This window comes from Neofelis nebulosa, chromosome 1, assembly GCF_028018385.1.
Source record: "Neofelis nebulosa isolate mNeoNeb1 chromosome 1, mNeoNeb1.pri, whole genome shotgun sequence".
Lineage (NCBI taxonomy): Eukaryota > Metazoa > Chordata > Mammalia > Carnivora > Felidae > Neofelis > Neofelis nebulosa.
In genome coordinates, this window is record NC_080782.1 from 125,706,188 (window position 1) to 125,725,418 (window position 19,231).

General features: G+C 39.5%; 1 protein-coding gene across 1 annotated transcript; it reads left to right on the forward strand.

Annotated features, from left to right (window-relative positions):
- Positions 1–726: 726 nt before the first annotated feature.
- On the forward strand, positions 727–18,807 carry CDC23 (cell division cycle 23). The gene is made up of 16 exons (XM_058735567.1): positions 727–927; positions 1,012–1,084; positions 3,234–3,371; positions 5,503–5,545; positions 6,070–6,175; positions 6,274–6,406; positions 7,957–8,134; positions 8,223–8,320; positions 8,448–8,529; positions 15,273–15,426; positions 15,542–15,661; positions 16,003–16,078; positions 16,390–16,451; positions 17,150–17,228; positions 17,306–17,425; positions 17,842–18,807. Exons 1-16 carry the CDS (start codon positions 773–775, stop codon positions 18,010–18,012), a joined length of 1,788 nt encoding a protein of 595 aa, XP_058591550.1. The 5' UTR covers positions 727–772; the 3' UTR covers positions 18,013–18,807.
- Positions 18,808–19,231: the final 424 nt, after the last annotated feature.

Below are 19,231 nucleotides of genomic sequence, written 5' to 3' on the forward strand. Positions count from 1 at the left end.
TATGAAAGGGTTAAAAAACGTTGAAAATGTTCATGTAATGTTTAAGAACGTTAGGGTTAGATCTGGCTCATAATCTAGATTCCTTCCTTGGAAGAGTGATAGAAACTCCCTGAGGTTTCATTTTACCTGTAAAATTGGGATGATACGAATATCACAGAGCTGTTTTAAAGGTCAAACCAGATTCTATCTGTAAAAGTACATAACCTGTTACAGGATAAATCCCCAATAAATGTTAACTATTCTCCCCCCGCCCCCCGCCATGGGGTGGAAAATGAGGAAGGAAGGAATCTCCACCTGTGGCCATACATCTTCCTAAATAAGAAAAAATCCAGAGGATAGCCGGCATCCTTGCTAGACACATACACCATTTCGTTGTCCAGCGGCACAGAATCTGCTGACAAACTACACTCTCCCTTCCAACCACATTATCCCTAAGATTCAGGGCACTTTCCCTTCTGCGCCCTTTCTTGCTCGTACTCCGAGCCCCAGCTTCCCAATCCACCTATTCCATTCACTAGCTCTTTGCCCCGCTTCTTTTTTTTTTTCCCCTCCCTCTATCCCTTCTAGTTCTAAATTTCCCGCCCTAGTAGCTCTTGACCAATCGGGGATGGGATTGTGTCTTCTTTCCCGGCCTTTTGGTGACGTTGAGAGAAGTAACATTTCTGATTGGATTTTCTGGAGCAGAAGGCCACCAATAACTGGCAGACTTTTTTGGTGCAGACGGACCGCTAGTATTATCGTTGGTGATTGGTTGGAGTGGCGAGTCAGGAAAATGGCTGCGAGTCCCTCTGTCGTCCCTATGGCTGCTCCGGTGATGCCGGTCCTGTCGTCGAGCAGCGATTTCTCAAATTTACGAGAAATAAAGAAGCAGCTACTACTCATCGCGGGCCTTACCCGGGAGCGGGGTCTACTGCACAGTAGTAAATGGTGAGACGTCAGGGTCGGAAGAGACTGGGTTTGGATCCTTGGCCTTTGGGGCTTGTTGGAATTAATTCAGTTTGGGTGTTCCAGGTCCGCGGAGTTGGCCTTCTCGCTCCCTGCCTTGCCTCTGGCCGAGCTGCAGCCGCCGCCGCCTATTACAGAGGTAAGCACTTCCATCACTGTGAGCGCTCCCCACCAACCCGAAGGGTTATGGTGTATCCCGTCCTGCTTAGCAGGAATGTTTGTAGAGAGAATTAAAGCTTTTAAAGAGCTGGATGTTTTCAGCGATTTTTATCTGTGTGGTTTTGTTGATCTTTGTAAAGATTTGGTGGTGCTTTACTTAAGCTGGAGAGAATTAGTAAACAATCCTTGCTTAAGATTTCAGCCTTTTAAGTTTGATAGCCTAGCCTAGACAATGTTCTTAACGATGAGAAGAATCAAAGGTTTTAACAACAATGTAAAACTGGTTTTGGATTCAGATAGCTCTGGGTTCAAATCTCAGCTACACTAGGGACTTTTGGCAACTTTCATTTGTGAAATGCGGATAATAATAGTATCTACTTTAAGTGGATATTGCTAGAATTATATAAGATGGGAATATATTTTATGTTTGATCTACAGAAGGTATTTTTACCTAGTCTGTGTGGTTTGAATAATTGTCACAATCCATTTTGTTTCTCCTGAAGATGCCATTTCTTGATTCCCCTCCCCTCCACACACTTTTTTTTAATTTAATTTTTTATTTTTTAAAATTTACATCCAAATTAGTTAGCATATAGTGCAACAATGATTTCAAGAGTAGATTCCTTAGTGCCCTTTACCCATTTAGCCCATCCCCCCTCCCACAACCCCTCCAGTAACCCACAGTTTGTTCTCCATATTTATGAGTCTCTTCTGTTTTGTCCCCCTCCCTGTTTTTATATTATTTTTGTTTCCCTTCCCTTGTGTTCATCTGTTTTGTCTCTTAAAGTCCTCATATGAGTGAAGTCATATGATTTTGTCTTTCTCTAATTTCACTTAGCATAATGCCCTCCAATTCCATCCACCTAGTGGCAAATGGCAAGATTTCATTCTTTTTGATTGCCGAGTAATACTCCACTGTATATATATACCACATCTTCTTTATCCATTCATCCATCGATGGACATTTGGGCTCTTTCCATACTTTGGCTATTGTTGATAGTGCTGCTATAAACACAGGGGGTGCACGTGTCCTTTTGAAACAGCACACCTGTATCCGTGGATAAATGCCTAGTAGTGCAATTTCTGAGTCGTAGGGTAGTTCTATTTTAGTTTTTTGAGGAACCTCCATATTGTTTTCCAGAGTGGCTGCACCAGCTTGCATTCCCACACACACACTCTTAAAAATAGTGAAGGTTTCTGACTTCAGAAGGTATAATGCATGTAAGAGGAGGTGGGTGAAGAAATAAGGAATTGATGAAGACGTGAAAAAGGCCACTAGACTCCTAAGTTGAATGGATACATTTAGGATTTATTAATTAAATGAAGAAAACACTGAACATGTTTTGGTTCCAGTTTTGTTCAAGTAATATTTGGGGCAAGAAGGATGAGGAAAATGTAGCAAATGAAGATTTAATCGACTTACCCCTAGAATTTGGGAGATTGTATACTTTATTAACTTAAATGTGCATCATTTCATTTATATACAGAATTATGACTGTGTTCTATGCTTTTGGCAATACTAACATGTCAAAACTTTTTTGAAGTATAAAAAATAAAAGTAATTGCACAGTATGTTGCATTTCTGTACATTTTTGAAAGCCTGGAAAAGGAAGCAAATGTCAGATATTAATGCTAGACATTTTCCATGACTTTTCCACTTTTTCCTCATCAAATGTGTATTATTTGCTCCATTTTACCCATGAAAAAATGAGTTCTCAGAGAAACTAAGTAACTTCCCTACTAATGTCATGAAACCAGGAAATCAAGGAATCAGAATTTGAATCCAGTTCCCTAACACTAAAGCCTGTGCAACTTCGCACCTCATTTAAAGAACTAGTACAACTTTCTGAGTGTCTTGGTTCAGTTTTTAAAATTTTTAGTTTTTCCCAACTTTTTATTTTGAAAAAAAGTTCAATGACCTTAGTGTGTAATAAGACAAATATACAAAAGTAATTTACATTTCTATGTATATGTAAATATATATACATATCTACACACACGTATATGCTAGGTTTTGGGGAGGAAGAAAATACTTTTTCTTACATCTTGAAATCAATGAATATGCTTCTTGAATTTGAATTTTTGTTGTCTTGTTCCCAACCACTTATAAAAACTTGTCTCTCTTCTAGGAGGATGCCCAGGATATGGACGCTTATACCCTGGCCAAAGCCTACTTTGATGTTAAAGAGTATGATCGGGCAGCACATTTCCTGCATGGCTGCAATAGCAAAAAAGCCTATTTTCTATACATGTATTCTAGATATCTGGTGAGGGCCATTTTAAGATGTCATCTGCCTTCCATGAGGCATCCATATGTAGAACGAAGGGGGAAAAGTTTAATCTTTTAAATAGTTGAGCAGTAGTCTACTTGCTAAATATACTTTATAAATACTTAACAGTAATAAAGAGGATGTCATAAATAAAGTTAAAAAGTGGCAATATAGAAGAAAATATTAAAAATATTTTTTATTACATTTTATTTATTTTTGATAGAGAGACAGCACAAGTGGGGGGGAGGGGCAGAGAGAGACAGAGACACAGAATCTGAAGCAGGTTCTAGGCTCGAAGCTGTCAGCATAGAGCCTGATGTGGGGCTCAAACTCACAAACCGCGAGATCATGACCTGAGCCGAAGTCGGACGTTCAACTGACTGAGCCACCCAGGCACCCGGAAAATATTAAAAATATTGATAGGAGTCCATGGCTGGCTTAGTTGGTGGAGCATGTGACTCTTGATCTCAGGGTTGTGAGTTCGAGCCCCACCCACATTGGGTGTAGAGATTACTTAAAAAAAATAAAATCCTTTAAAAAATTGATAATATTCATTACTGATAAAATAGGCATTAGGCTCCCTATTTTTATTTATTTATTTATTTATTTTTAATTTTTAAAAAAACTTTGGGGCACCTGGGTGGCTCAGTTGGTTAAGCTGCCAACTTCAGCTCAGGTCATGATCTTGAGGCCTGTTGGGTTTGAGCCCCATGTCAGGCTCTCTGCTGACAGCTCGGAGCCTGGAGCCTGCTTCAAATTCTGTGTCTCCCTCTCTCTGCTCCTCCACTGCTTGCATTCTGTCTCTGTCTTTCAAAAATAATAAACATTAAAAAAAATTAAAAAAAAAATTTTTAATCTTATTTATTTTTGAGAGAAAGAGGAACAGAGAAAGAGAGAAGCACTGAATCGGAAGCAGGCTCCAGGCTTTGAGCTGTCAGCCCAGAGCCCGACGCAGGGCTCGAACCCACACACTGCCAGTTCATGACCGAGCCGAAGCTGGATGCTCAACTGACTGTGCCATCCAGGCACCCCTTAAATTTTTTAATTTTTAAAAATTTATTTTGAGAGAGAGCATAAGCAGGAGAGGAGCAGAGAGAGGAGAGAGAGAATCCCAATGCAAGCCCAACACGGGGCTCAATATGTGCTCAATGATGTATGAACAGGGCTATTTATTAAAGTATTTTTTGCAATAGCCATAAAATGTCAATAACCTAAATATTCATTAGTCAAGCGGCACCTGGGTGGCTCAGTCAATTGGGTATCAGACTTCGGCTCAGGTCACGATCTCACCATTCATGATTCGAGCCCCATGTCTTTCTCTGTGCTGATAGCACAGAGCCTGGAGCCTGCTTCAGGCTCTATGTCTGTGTCTTTCTCTGCCCCTCTCCCGCTTGCACTCTGTCTCTCTCTCAAAAATAAATAAACATTAATATATATTAATTAGTCAAGAAATCCATTGTTAATTCTTGCCTGAAGTATTCTTTACTATGATATTGCAAAATAATGATTTTCCACTCCAGTATTCTCTCCACATTTGCTACTAGCTACTTGGCATTCTACTCTATGCAAGAGTTTTCCCTCACCATCCCCATTTATTTACCATCAGTATGAATTCAAGGATTCTTATATTTGTAATTGTAATTTATTACTGTACTTATAAATTATGTCAGTGCTCAAATTATTCCAGATTTGGACAGTGGGAGCCCCTGAATTATTGTTTAAAAGTAGTGACCAGTAGTAGTTGACATTTTGGTTGGACTTGAACCCTTTAGCTAGAATCAGAGTCCTAGTTTTATTTTTATTTTGTTTTGTTTTGTTTTATTTTAATTTATTTTATTTTAATTTTTTTTAATGTTTTTATTTATTTTTGAGAGACAGAGAGAGACAGAGAATGAGCAGGGGAAGAACAGAGAGAGAGGGAGACACAGAATCTGAAGCAGGCTCCAGGCTCTGAGCTGTCAGCACAGAGCCCAACGCGGGGCCCGAACCCACAAACGGCGAGATCGTGACCTGAGCCGAAGTCAGTTGCTTAACTGACTGAGCCACCCAGTCGCCACCAGACTGCTAGTTTTAGAATGAGTTTCAAAATAAACTGAGAAAAGACCAATTTGTTGCTTTTCTCTTACAGTCTGGAGAAAAGAAGAAGGATGATGAAACAGTTGATAGTCTAGGTATGGATCTCTTTATCTTACCTTTTGGATGAAAGCAGGGGTTGCGTAATCAAATGCCTATATGAGCCAGGCAGGTAATATAAAGGTGTGAAGTAGACTTAGGAGGACTGTTGCAAATTGGGGAGCACAACTTGGTAACTTGTAACCTGCTTGTTACCCAGCCCTGCTGACAGCTCCCTTGAGGAAATGTGGGCCTAGTGTAGTCAAGGCTTTCTTCCCTTGGCCCTACCTCATTCTTTGGGAACTGAAACTGGAAATTCAGCTTTTTAGTTGAGACTTCTACTTTTTAAACACTGATTATTTTAAAGTTTTAAAAACCTTTGTGGGCCTAGCAAAATATGACTGTAGACCAGTGATCAGTGGTAATTTCTGGAATAAAGTGGATTGTTGGTATTGTTGGCCACTTCTGAGTATTTGCTGGAAGTTCCAGGTGTAACTTTGGTTGATGTCAAGGGGAATGTCTAGGTCTGTGAAATGAAGATTGGCAGTCTTTCCTTAGATCTGAGATTTGGTTCCTTTCCTAGGTCCCCTGGAGAAAGGACAAGTTAAAAATGAGGCACTTAGAGAATTGAGAGTGGAACTTAGCAAAAAACACCAGGCTCGGGAACTTGATGGATTTGGCCTTTATCTGTAAGTGGTAGAGTAATTTCGATCCTTCTATAACATTTTCTCCAGAGTGGAAGGGATGTGTTATAAAACATTAACTTCTGTGATTGTCTCTTTCCTAGATATGGTGTGGTGCTTCGAAAACTGGACCTGGTGAAAGAGGCTATTGATGTGTTTGTGGAGGCTACTCATGTTTTGCCTTTGCACTGGGGAGCCTGGCTAGAACTCTGTAATTTAATTACGGACAAAGAGATGGTAAATTGAGAGGAGCTATGTGAAAGACCCTCTGCTCCAAGTCTTAATGTAATTCTGTAATGGGCTGGGAAGAGAGGTTTGCTAAACCTTTGTAGTTACATCTTTGCTTCTTCTCTAGTCTCTCATTGCTGGAATTTCGGTCTTTGTTTGAAAGACTCATGTCTGGCTCTTGTTTGGTGGTTGCTGTTGGATATGTGTCTAGTTATGTTAGAATATCTTTTCATTATTTCGTGATTCACATTCACATTTTACTGTGACTTGCTTTATAGACTAAATGCTATTATACTTTTTTTTCCTCATTCCAAAGATGCCATAGGAAAGGTTTCTCTGATATCAAGGATCGTATTAAAAACATTTTTAAGGTCTCCGCTGAGCTGTCCTAGGACTTTGTAGAGATTTAGAAATTTGTTATTTAATGAATTAAAGTATATGAAATTGCTTTATAAACTGCAGTCATTTTATTAATTGTTATTATAGGACATTGTCTATAGAGTTTATTTTGCCATTCTGCAGTAGTTAACGGAATTGATAATACACTTGCTTTTGTTGGCTCTAAAGAACTGAAGGCTGGTCGATTTCCCCCAATAATGATACGTGCTACTAAATCTGGGTCTGAAGTCTTATCTTGACTTACTCCTATTTATTATCTCTAACTGCCTAATAGACTTTCATTAAAAGTTTGTTTTTTCTCTGAACTCAAAATATGCAAAACCAAGTTTCTGATCTTGCCTACCAAATTCTTTCTTCCTCCCAGCTTGATATACTCCCTTGATACCATCACTATTTCTCAAGATACCCAGTCTTGATGCCTCATCAGTAGATTTGTTCTTCTCTTTCTCGTATCTCCTTTTATCTAGTCAGTCACCAGACATTGCCATGGTCTCCTTCTTGCATGCATCTCTTTTGGTTTTCTTTGCCATCTTAGTTTTCATCTCAGATTTGGATTACTTATAAGTAATAGTTACTTTTCTACCTAGTTTTTCCATTTGTACACTCCCATTCCTATGCTATCGTGCATACTGTTTTCACACTTACTCTTAAAACACCCATGTCATCGTGTCGTTCTCTTGCCAAAAATTTCAGTGGTTTCCTATTAGATCCCACTTCCTGTTTCGCCATAGGACCTGCCCTACCCATTCAGTCTTATTTTTTTCACTATTTTTGAACACATAGCCTCCTCTCAAACTAAGCTAGTTTCCTCATCCTATTCACTCACACTCAGGATTGTTTTGCCTCTATTGATGTTGTTGCCCTGCCTGGAGTGTTATCTTTTTTTCTTCTTCCTCTCTCTTTTTTTCTTTTCAAGTTCTACCTATCCTATAAGACTCACCTGAAATACTAGGCTTTTCTTTGAAGTCTTCCTTAATTTGGTCATTCCTCCCTATTGTGCTTGTAAGTCCTGTTCACTTAATTGAACTGCCCTCTGTTTGTTATGTGCTCTCCTAAAGTTTTGGTGATAAATTTCTTTAGACAAAAAGATAGTTCCTTGATGTTCATTTGAGAGAGAGGTCAAAGTATATTAAGTGTGTCCCTCTCTCTCCTGCTGGCAGCTGAAGTTCCTGTCTTTGCCAGACACCTGGATGAAAGAGTTTTTTCTGGCTCATATATACACAGAGTTGCAGTTGATAGAGGAGGCCCTGCAAAAGTATCAGAATCTCATTGATGTGGGCTTCTCTAAGAGCTCATATATTGTTTCCCAAATTGCAGTTGCCTATCACAATATCAGAGGTGAGTGAATAAGGACAATGAAATAACATCAAATCCTGAATGTAACACTATGTTGTTTTCTAAACTTTCTTACCTTTTTATCCTGCAGATATTGACAAAGCCCTCTCTATTTTTAATGAACTAAGGAAACAAGACCCATACAGGATTGAAAATATGGACACGTTCTCCAACCTTCTTTATGTCAGGGTGAGCTGCTTCCTTTGCTTAGAATTGATCAAGCTCTTTTGTGCTTTAATCTCTTGGGTTGGATTAAGTTGCATTAGCTAAGGGGTTCCTTAACTCATGCTTAGATTGTCTTTCCGTTTTCTTCTAGAGCATGAAATCAGAGTTGAGTTACCTGGCTCACAACCTCTGTGAGATTGATAAATATCGTGTGGAAACATGCTGTGTAATTGGTAAGTCACTACTTTTTTTCTTTTAAGATTTATTTTTACTGTAAGTAATACAGATGTAAAAAATAACAATTAAAAGTGTCAAAGAGGGGTGTCTGGTAGCTCAGTTGGTCAAGCGTCCGACTATGGCTCAGGTCATGAGCTTCCAGTTTGTGGGTTTGAGCCCCAAATCGGGCACTCTGCTGTCAGCACAGAGCCCACTTCGGATCCTCTATCTCCCTCTCTCTCTGCCCCTCCTCTGCTTGCACTCTCTCTCTCTGAAAAATAAATAAACATTTAAAAGTGTCAAAGATAACAAGATATATACTATAGAATGTAAAAGCACAGTGTAATCCCACCCCCTAGATTATTTGGTGAGCATGACTCCAGAATGTTTTTCTATGTGAATACATGTGAATGCTAAAAATGTGTGTGTGGGTGCATGCGTATGTATAACTTGCTTGCAAAAACTATATCATTATACACACTGCTCTGTAATTTTTCCTTTTTAAAAATATTAACAGTAAGCTTTCTCATTTTTTTATTTAGTATATGAAGATTTGTATTATTTTTGATGGCTATTCAGTATTTTATTTCATAGATGTACCATTTTTATTTTTATTTAACCATTTTCTATTGTATAAGTTGTGGCCACTATTTATTAATATAAAAATAGTTTCAGGAAACATCTTTGTATGTGTACATTTATTTTTTCATGTTTATTCAACTATCATCCATGTGATCCATTCCTAGCAGTGAAGGTTGGATCAAAAGTGTGTATATTTTAACCTTAATATTACTAAAAAGCTTATAAGAATTTCCAATCCTAGGGGCATCTATGTGGCTTAGTCGGTTAAACATCTGACTCTTGATTTTGGCTCAGGTCATGATCTCACAGTTGTAAGACTGAGCCCTGCGTTGGGCTCTCACTGAGTGTGGAGCCTGCTTAAAGTTCTCTCTCTCCTCTGACCATCTTACCTGCTCATGCTGTCTCTCTATCTAAAGTAAAACTGAAAAAAAAAAAATTTCCAATCCTATGAAAACAAATGAGAAAACCTCTTTCTTCGTATAGGGGTATTTCAATCTTTGTACTTTTGACATTTTGGGCTGATAATTTTTTTGTGTGTGTTGGGGGCCGTCCTGTACATTGAGGGTGTTAGCAGTATCCCTAGCCTCTACCCACTAGATGGCAATAACCCTCTTCCCCCAATAGTGACAACCAAAAATGTTTGCAGATATTGCCAACTCTTGGGGTCATAATCATCTGTGGTTGAGAATCATCCGTGGTTGAGAACCATGCCATATGTACTCCACCACACTTATTGTGACCTTATCATCAATTGACATAAACATATCAGTGGCCACATTTGGATAAAAGTAAGCTTGGTTGTTTGTGACAGAAAGCCCAGGTTCCCTGGAAATGAAAGGGAAATCCCCCTTCCTGGGTGTTTGGTGACCTGGCGTTGAGATCGTACATTCATATCTTTCTAGGTCAGGAAGTTGTTAGTAAACTGATAGAATTTCTATCCGTTAATTTAATATTATTAGCCCTTGAGTAAGTTGTAGTTCAGTGTGGGAAATAAGCATTAAAAAATATAATAGGTCCTAGGGTGCTTGGGTGGCTCGGTTGGTTGAGCATCCAACTTCAGGTCAGGTCATGATTTCATGGTTTATGAGTTCGAGCTCCACATCTGGCTCACTGCTGTCAGTGCAGAGCCCCCTTTGGATACCCTGTCTCCCTCTCTTTCTGCCCCTCCCCTGCTTGTGCTCTTTCTCGCTCAAAAATAAATAAAACATTAAAAAAAAATGTAATAGGTCCTGGGGTGCCTGGGGGGCTCAGTCATTTGAGCTTCTGACTCTGGATTTTAGCTCAGGTCATGATCTCACAGTTTGTGAGATTGAGCCCCATGTGAGGCTCTGTGCTGACGGTACATAACCCGCTTGGGATCTTCTCTCTCCCTCCCTCTCTCGAATGCCCCTCCTCCGCTCATGCATGTGCTGGCTCTCTCTCCCCCTACCCAAACAAATAAACATTTAAAAAAATATAATAGGTTCTTTTAAAAAAAAATTTTTTTTAATGTTTATTTTTGAGACAGAGGGAAACAGAGTGCAAGTGGGGGAAGGGCAGAGAGAGAGGGAGACACAGAATCTGAAACAGGCTCCACGACTCTGAGCTGTCAGCGCAGAGCCCGATGCGGGGCTCGAACCCACGAACCATGAGATCATGACCTGAGCCGAAGTCAGACGCTTAACCGACTGAGCCACCCAGGCGCGCCAAAATGTAATAGGTTCTATAGGAACATAGGTGAGAATAAGAATAAATGATCTTTTCAATATCAGAACATTATAAAGAAAATATAAAGTGCATTAGGGTGAGGGCATAATCCCATTTTATTCAGAAAACATCTTTTGAACATCTTTTTTTTTTTTTTTTAAGTTTATGTATTTATTTTGAGGGAGAGAGAGAGCAAAAGCTGGGGAGGGGCAAAGAGAAGGCGAGGCAGAATCCCAAGCAGGCTCCATACCATCAGCACAGAGCCAGTGCAGGAGTCAAACTCAAAAACACTGAGATCATGACCTGAACCAAGATCAAGAGTTGGATGCTTAACCAACTGTGCCAACCAGGTGCCTCATCTTTTGAGCATCTTCTGAGTACCAGACCCTGTGCTTTCTTTTGCAGTACCTACCCTTATTGCCCATCGAGTAAGACTAGTAAAAAAAAAAATAACTATAATGCAGTGGGTTGAGTGTTATGATTGAGGTAAACCTAAGATGCTAAGAGAGTACATAAGTATCTAATCTAGCCTGTGATTATTAGGGAAGTCTTCCTGAGATGGTGGTGCTTGAAGGCTGGGCAGAAGTAAAACAGTTCAATAAGAGAGTAAAAGGCTTGACTTCGGAAGGGCATTCCCTGTATAGCACCAAAGTATGAAACAGGCATTCTGCCTGAAGTAGCTCAGCATCTGGAAGCATGGTGTGGGAATGTTCAAAAAGGGGCCCTATCTTGAAGAGGCTTTTATGCCTTGCTGAACATTAGGATTTTATTATGAAGGCAGTAGGAGTCTTCTGAAGGAATGTAAACCAGAGTGATGAATGTTCTCAGATTTTCAGATTTTTGGAATAATCCAGTCTAGGGATGATGAGAGCCTACACTGAAGTATTGGCAGCAGGGATGGAGAGAGGCTGTTGGACTTAAAAGGTATTTAAGAAGTAGAACAAATAGGGGGCACCTGGGTGGCTCAGTTGGTTAAGTGTCTGACTTTGGCTCAGGTAATAATCTCATGGTTTGTGAGTTCAAGCCCCACATCAGGCTCTGTGTTCACAGCTCAGAGCCTGGATCCTGCTTCAGATTTTGTGTCTCCTTCTCTCTCTGCCCCTCCCCCACTCACGCTCTGTCTCTGTCTCTCAAAAATAAATAAACGTTGAAAAAAAAAAAAAGAAGTAGAACAAATAGGAATTGGTGACTGGGCAACCAGTTGGATAACAGTGCTCTATACATGAAGAAAGGAAATAGAGGTGGGGGAGAGAAGGAATGAATAATCCTTTTTTAAACCTCCACACTTAATGCCAGTTAAAATCAAAAGAGACTTACATATGAAGAGCAATGATTTAGGAGTTTCTTGTTTGTTTTGATTTTATAGTTGCTTTTATTATTTTTTATTTAATTTTTTTTTAATTTTTTTATTTTTAAGTTTACATCTAAGATAGTTAACATATAGTGCTATAATGATTTCAGGAGTAGATTCCAGTGATTCATCCTCTATGTGTAACATCCAGTGCTCTTCCCAACAAGTGTCTTCCTTAATGCCCCTTACCCATTTAGCCTACCCCCTGCCCCCCACAACCCCTCCGGCAACCCTCAGTTTGTTCTCTATACTTAAGAGTCTCTTATGCTTTGTCCCCTCCCTGTTTTCATATTCTTTTTGCTTCCTTTCTCTTGTGATCCTCTGTTTTGTAACTTAAATTCCACATGAGTGAAGTCTTACATTTATTTTTCTCTGACTAATTTCGCTTAGCATAATACCCTCTAGTTCCATCCACCTTGTTGCAAAATGCCAAGATTTCATTCTTTTTGACTGCCGAGTAATACTCCATTGTATTTATGTACCACATCTTCTTTATCCATTCATTTGTCAATGGATATTTGGACTCTTTCCATACTTTGGCTATTGTTGATAGTGCTGCTATTAACTTTGGGGCACATGTGCCCCTTCGAAATAGCACACTGTGTCCCTTGGATAAATACCTAGTAGTGCAATTGCTGGGTTGTAGGGTAATTCTATTTTTAACTTTTTGAGGAAACTCCATACTGTTTTCCAGAGTGCCTGCACCAGTTTGCATTTACAAGAGTTACTTGTTTTTTTAATAATCATGTGAGGTGAACTCCTTAATGAACTGTTGTTTTTTTTTTTTTTTCCCTCAGTATATGTGTTAAATGCCCAGCACAGTGCCTGACATATGGTCAATAAATGTTTGTTGAATTCAGCCCACCTACTTTAAGAATGAAAAATAAGGAATATTAGTTTATGATAAAAAAATATCCTTCAGCTTTCATATTATAGCCAATTCAGAGGAAGTAAAAGTAGAAAAAAGGGTAGAGAGAAGAAAAAACACCTGAGGACCTGAGAGAAAATGAACGCTCTTATGAATAGAGTGGTCGCAAGGATATCCTGTTGGTTTAGTCCTTGCATCTGCTTTGATGTTTCGATGTGAATTCTTTCCTTCTTTGTCTTTTCTGGAGTCCCAATGTCTGACAGGCAGCATTTTATGTACTATGTAAAACAGCTTATACTACAATATAGCATAGTTAAGTTTGGACTCTGGAACCAGACTACCCAAGTTTAAATCTCGGTTCTACTACTAACTAGTTGTGTGACTTTGGGCCTAACCTGTCTCTGCTATAGTTTTCTCGTTCACAAAGCAATAATAATGGATCCTTCTCTCATGTAATTGTCATGAAGATTAGATAAATTAATGCCTACAAAGCACTTACAGCAATGTAGTTGCCCAGCACACTTGTAATCATTAGTATATTTTAGCTGCTCCAAATGAGATTTAAAAAATCTCATGTACTTGATCTTTGCTCAAAACTTGGCCAATTCTGACTTCCTTAATATCTCTATCATTCTCACTCCTTTAGAAGCTAGGGCATATATAGGGCTATACCCTTCTTCCTGGGTGAGGATCAGTATTTTGGCCTAGAAATGTACTATGCTGATGTATATAGCTCTAATCTTCCCTTTCCCTACTCTCTCACTTATGACTTTATTTTTTTTACTATTATAAACATTCTTCTTCATAGCTACATTACAAACAGGATTTGTGGGGATTTAAAATTATTATTGAAGTATAATGTTATATTAGTTCCAGGTGTATAACATAGAGATTCTACAATTCTGTGTATCATTGAATGCTCACCATGATAAGTTAGTCATGATACAAAGTTATTACAGATTTATTGACTGTATTCCCTATGCTGTACTTTGCATTCTGTGACTTACTTATTTTATAACTGGAAATGTGTACCTCTTAATCCCCTGTATCTATTCATTCATCTTTTTAAAAAAATAATTTATTCCTGAGGTTCCTAGGTGGCTCAGTCGGTTAAGCATCTGATTCTTGATCTCAGCTCAAGGTCATTATCTTATGATTCTTGAGATCAAGCCCCATTTGGGGCTTTGTGCTAACAGCATGGAGCCTGCTTGGGTTTCTCTCTCCTTGCTCTCTGCCCCTCCCTTGCTCTCTCAAAAATAAATAAATAAACTTTAAAAATAGCTTTATTGAAAAAAAAAACCAGGTTTATTAAGGTATAATTTACATAAGTTTATACTTCAAGGAGTTTTTGTAAATTTATACAGTTGTGTAACCATAACCATAAATCCAGTTTAGAACATTCTGGCACCCCTGGAAGTTCCCTTGAGTCCGTTTGCAGTCAGTCCCTCTTGCATCCCCCAGCAGACACAGATTTGCCTTCTATCTCTATATTTTGCCTTTTCTAGAAATTTTCATGTGAATGGTATCTTGCAGTTTTTAGTCTTGTTTGGCTTCTTTCACTTAGCTGTTTCTGAGATTCACCAGTGTTGTAGCATGTTTCAGTAGTTTTTTTTTTTTTTAAGTTTATTTATTTATTTTGAGAGAGAGCTCAGCATGTGCACAAATTGGGAGGGACAGAGAGAGGAAGAGAGAAACCACCCAGACACCCCTCCGTAGTTCTTTTGAATGTTGAATAGTACTCCATTGTTTGGATATGTATATTTTGTTTATCCATTTACCAGTTGACTTAAGATAAATGGGTTTTATACCCTTTCTGCAAATAAAATCTTCCACAGATTCCTAAAAGCTCTCACTTGCTCTTTTCAAGACCAACAATGATAGATCTGATTTGATTCTTATGGGAGAGAGGAGCTCAGAGCTCTACCTTTTTATCCCTTGAAGTACCTCTTCAGAAACCTGGGAAAAACTACCAAACTGTAGAAATTTCCCATCCTTTGTTAAGAAAATATGTATAAGTGCTATATCCAGATGAAATAAACTGAAGAAAAACTTGAAGTGTTAGGGAACATTTTTTTTTTTTTAAACCAATATGTGTGATAGATGAGTATATTTCCCAAGGGAATAATGATGTTCCCTTCATGTACATTTTGGCTTTTCTGCAAATACTTTGGGGGAATGAGTTATAGTTTCATGCCTGCTCTGTGGAATGCTATTTTAGGGAACTTTTATTTTTATCTCTCTAGTTACTTACATGTCTTTTGTTTTTCAATCAGGCAATTACTATAGTTTGCGTTCTCAGCATGAGAAGGCAGCCTTATATTTCCAGAGAGCACTGAAATTGAATCCTCGGTATCTTGGGGCATGGACACTGATGGGACATGAGTACATGGAAATGAAGAACACATCTGCTGCTATTCAGGCATACAGGTGAGTTTCTAGTTGAGTGGTGAGGTGGAGGAGATTGATGTTAGGAGCCTCTCTTGAGCCTACAAGTCTCTAACCTTGATTCTCCCCTCTTACCAATCTCTCTTTTGTTTCGTAGACATGCCATTGAGGTCAATAAACGGGACTACAGAGCCTGGTATGGGCTTGGACAGACCTATGAAATCCTCAAGATGCCATTTTACTGCCTTTATTATTACAGACGGGCCCATCAGCTTCGGTAAATCTGACCAGTTGATGATGTGTTTGTTATGAGAAGGGCTGGTACTTTATCTTTTGATTAGCTACTGAAGAATCACAGTGAATGAATGGTTTTGACTCGTAGAGACCTGGGTGTAAACTTGCCCTATGCTCCTTGGTCATTTTTATGCAGTATATTCTGATGGGTTAGTTGGTAGTATAATTGTGAACACAAAATACTGTAATTATATGAAGTATTGGATTAAAGGCTAATCCCTGCATGGATTTGAATTAGTGGTTGTTGGTGGTGTGTCCTCAAGGTTGGACTTTAGTAACTTTTTAAAGTCTTTGCTCAGACTGCCTATTCCTCCTCTTTCTTAGGCCCAATGATTCTCGTATGCTGGTTGCTTTAGGAGAATGTTATGAGAAACTCAATCAACTAGTAGAAGCCAAAAAGGTATCTGAATTTGGGTCCTGGAGAATTTGAATGGAGATGTGCTGTTTGGATGAAGGGTTGGTCTCTCTGTGTTCTAATTTTCCTTCATGTTGATCTATCTACCTAGGAAAGTTTTAAGTATTTATAGGTGCATAGGCTAAAAAGCAAAGCAAATTTGTACAGACATTGTCAGTGGGATTATCAGTCTAGTACAAATGCTTTGTATTCTGCAAATCTGAACTTCTGGGAGGCTTGTAGGACTTGAGCCTTTATGTGGTAGGTCATGGCACACGGGACAATGGTCAAAAGTGATCAGTTTATTGTTTTGACAGTGTTATTGGAGAGCTTACGCCGTGGGAGATGTGGAGAAAATGGCTCTGGTGAAACTGGCCAAGTGAGTGAAAGGAATGAAATGCTGTTGTTATTTCTGCTGGCTTTTCTGGTACGGCTCATCCTGCACACTCTAGAGCCCCCATCATCCTCCTACATGAGTGTGCAGATGCATCAGGGTGTGTGAATACTGGTCTGGAAGTTAAGCCATCTTGACTCAGGAGACTCCTCTCTAAAGGGGGAGCTGCTTTCCTGTTAGGCAAGGGATCAAGAATGAATTGAAAGGAATGAAATTTTCATGTCAAAGCAGTCTAGGAAAACTACTTTAAGTACTGATCCTCCTCCAGATAAAGCCCAAGGAAATAAGGAATGACTCAGAAATAGCAGGCAAAGAAGTCTTAAATGCAATCTTATTCCTGCCAGTTCTTTTCTGAATTCTTAGAAAAAAGTCTGAATTGCTTGGTGTCTTTTTTAAATTTTGCTCAGAGTATTACCAGAGAATTTTGCAAAGGTGTGTTGTCCACTGTAAGTATTTACCTACTCTCCCTCCATCACCAGTAGGAGAGGAACGAGGCTGAGTTTTGATGAGGTATCCATCACATTGGGACACTAATATTATTCTGGGTCCCAGTGTGCCATTTATGTCAAAACTTGTAGTTTTCTCTGTATTGCCATTTTTTGGGTCTTAATCATGTGCTTTGCGTTTTACCATTAGCTTGCTCTGAGATCTGATTTGTACTTACAGACCTATTTGTTTTGTAGGCTTCATGAACAGTTGACTGAGTCAGAACAAGCTGCCCAGTGTTACATCAAATATATCCAAGACATCTACTCCTGTGGGGTATGTTTCACGACCATGTGAATTGGGTTGCTGATTGTATTCTCATCGCCTTAGTCACTCTTGCTTTCCTTATCCAGGAAATAGTGGAGCACTTGGAGGAGAGCACTGCTTTCCGTTATTTGGCACAGTACTATTTTAAGTGCAAGCTGTGGGATGAAGCTTCAACTTGTGCCCAAAAGTGTTGTGCATTCAATGATGTGAGTAGCAGTTCTTTGCTCAAGGGTTTGGATTTTAGGTTCAAACATATGATGTTTAAGAGGCACCTGGGTGGCTCAGTCGGTTGAGCATTCGACTCTTGGTTTTGGCTCAGGTCATGATCTCACGGTTCGCGAGTTTGAGCCCCACGTTGGGCTCTGCGTTGGCAGTGTGGATCCTGCTTGGGGTTCTCTCTTCCTGTCTCTCTGCCCCTCCCCTGCTTTTGCTCTTTTTCTTAAAATAAATTTAAAAGCAAACAAAACATATGATGGTTATGATCATCTGAGAGTGGAAGATGGGTAAGAAGGTAAGTGGAAAGGCTTCCTTGGTCTGTGAAACTTTTACATCAGTATTTTAGAACTGGTTTTTGAGAATAGCCTTGGATAGACTTTGAAACACTTTCCTGATTTTGTTTCAGACCCGGGAAGAAGGCAAGGCCTTGCTCCGGCAAATCCTACAGCTTCGGAACCAAGGGGAGACTCCCTCCACTGAGATGCCTGCTCCCTTTTTCCTCCCTGCTTCACTGTCTGCTAACAACACTCCCACACGCAGAGTTTCTCCACTCAACCTGTCTTCAGTCACACCGTAGTTGGCTGTTTTCAAGCCAGCACACTACTAGACCCATGTTAAGCCTTACTTCTGTGTAAGGAATGGCCACAGCTGTTCTTCCAAGGACCTTAGTTGTCTGTTTGTACAGATGGAAACAGCTCCTTAGGGATGGTTTACAGAATCTGACAGAATAATCCTGGCAGGAACGGACATGGTCTTTTGCCGGTTAGAAGCACTTCTGTTTCCCTTCTGTTCAGAGAGTGGCTACGAATCTGGGCCTTCTTCCCAGACCTTTTCTCCCCATCTAAAATACATCCCTTTAACAGCACTTTAGTACAGGCAAGGCTTACAGAAACCAAGTTTTAATGCTGCTGGGAGTGAGAGATTTCTTTAGGGAGGGATGGAAGGGAGAACATTGTGCCACTCTACCCTCTGCAGGCAGTAGGGGCACTGGATACCCTAGGAAGGTGAGGGCACCAGATAGACATGACCTCATCATTTTGGATTTACTGAGCATGACTATGCTGTCAGAGGTAAGATTTAAACGGAAGCTACACTTTTGTTCTTGCTCTGGGGGGATATTCTTCAGAAACATCATTTTAAGAACTCTTCATAGAAATTTTCATATTGGAATTAACTTACTAGAGTTGAATGAAAGAGGGGGCAAAAAGAATCTTACTTTGCATGGAACTGTTGATGGCAAAAGAGCCTATGGAGTTACTTATACTCTTACTAAAGCGAAGCAAGGAGGCAGGATTACAGATAATTTCATGGATGTTCAAGGAGTGTTAGGTTTTGTGACCGTATAGACAAGAATAAACCCATTTCAACCTGGTCTGTTGTAATAAATATTTTTGATGTAGTTATGTTCCCTACCTGCCCCCCCCCCCCCCCCCACCGCCCCATGTCTATTTTCTCCCAACAGAATGGTTTCTTTCAGCCTTCACCTGTTTAGACAAGGCAAAGGGAGTCATTCTTGCTGTGCTCTTGGAGGGTTTCAGGCCTGTGCATGTGTATTCAGTAGGAGGTAATATATGCTATGCTTGTAATGTCTGCTGTAATGAATTTGAACTGTAGATACCATGGATTATTCTGAGCTCAGGGCCCAGCCTTCCTTTATTGTTTCCAGAACAAGTTTGTTACCCATTCACCAACTAAAGTCTGACACTTCATTTTATATTAAGGAAGGTTTAGAATATCTAATGTCCCTTGAATTCATTTTTTACCAAGCTTTCTTAGCTGTACACTAGTTACACGTC

What these genes read in the sequence shown, in the direction of transcription:
- CDC23 (XM_058735567.1), top strand. Translation starts at nt 773, where the DNA reads ATGGCTGCGAGTCCCTCTGTCGTCCCTATGGCTGCTCCGGTGATGCCG. An exon ending in TAATTACGGACAAAGAGATG is followed by an intron (nt 6,407 to 7,956) that starts GTAAATTGAGAG and finishes TCCTGCTGGCAG; the next exon opens with CTGAAGTTCCTGTCTTTGCC. An exon ending in TGCCTATCACAATATCAGAG is followed by an intron (nt 8,135 to 8,222) that starts GTGAGTGAATAA and finishes TTTATCCTGCAG; the next exon opens with ATATTGACAAAGCCCTCTCT.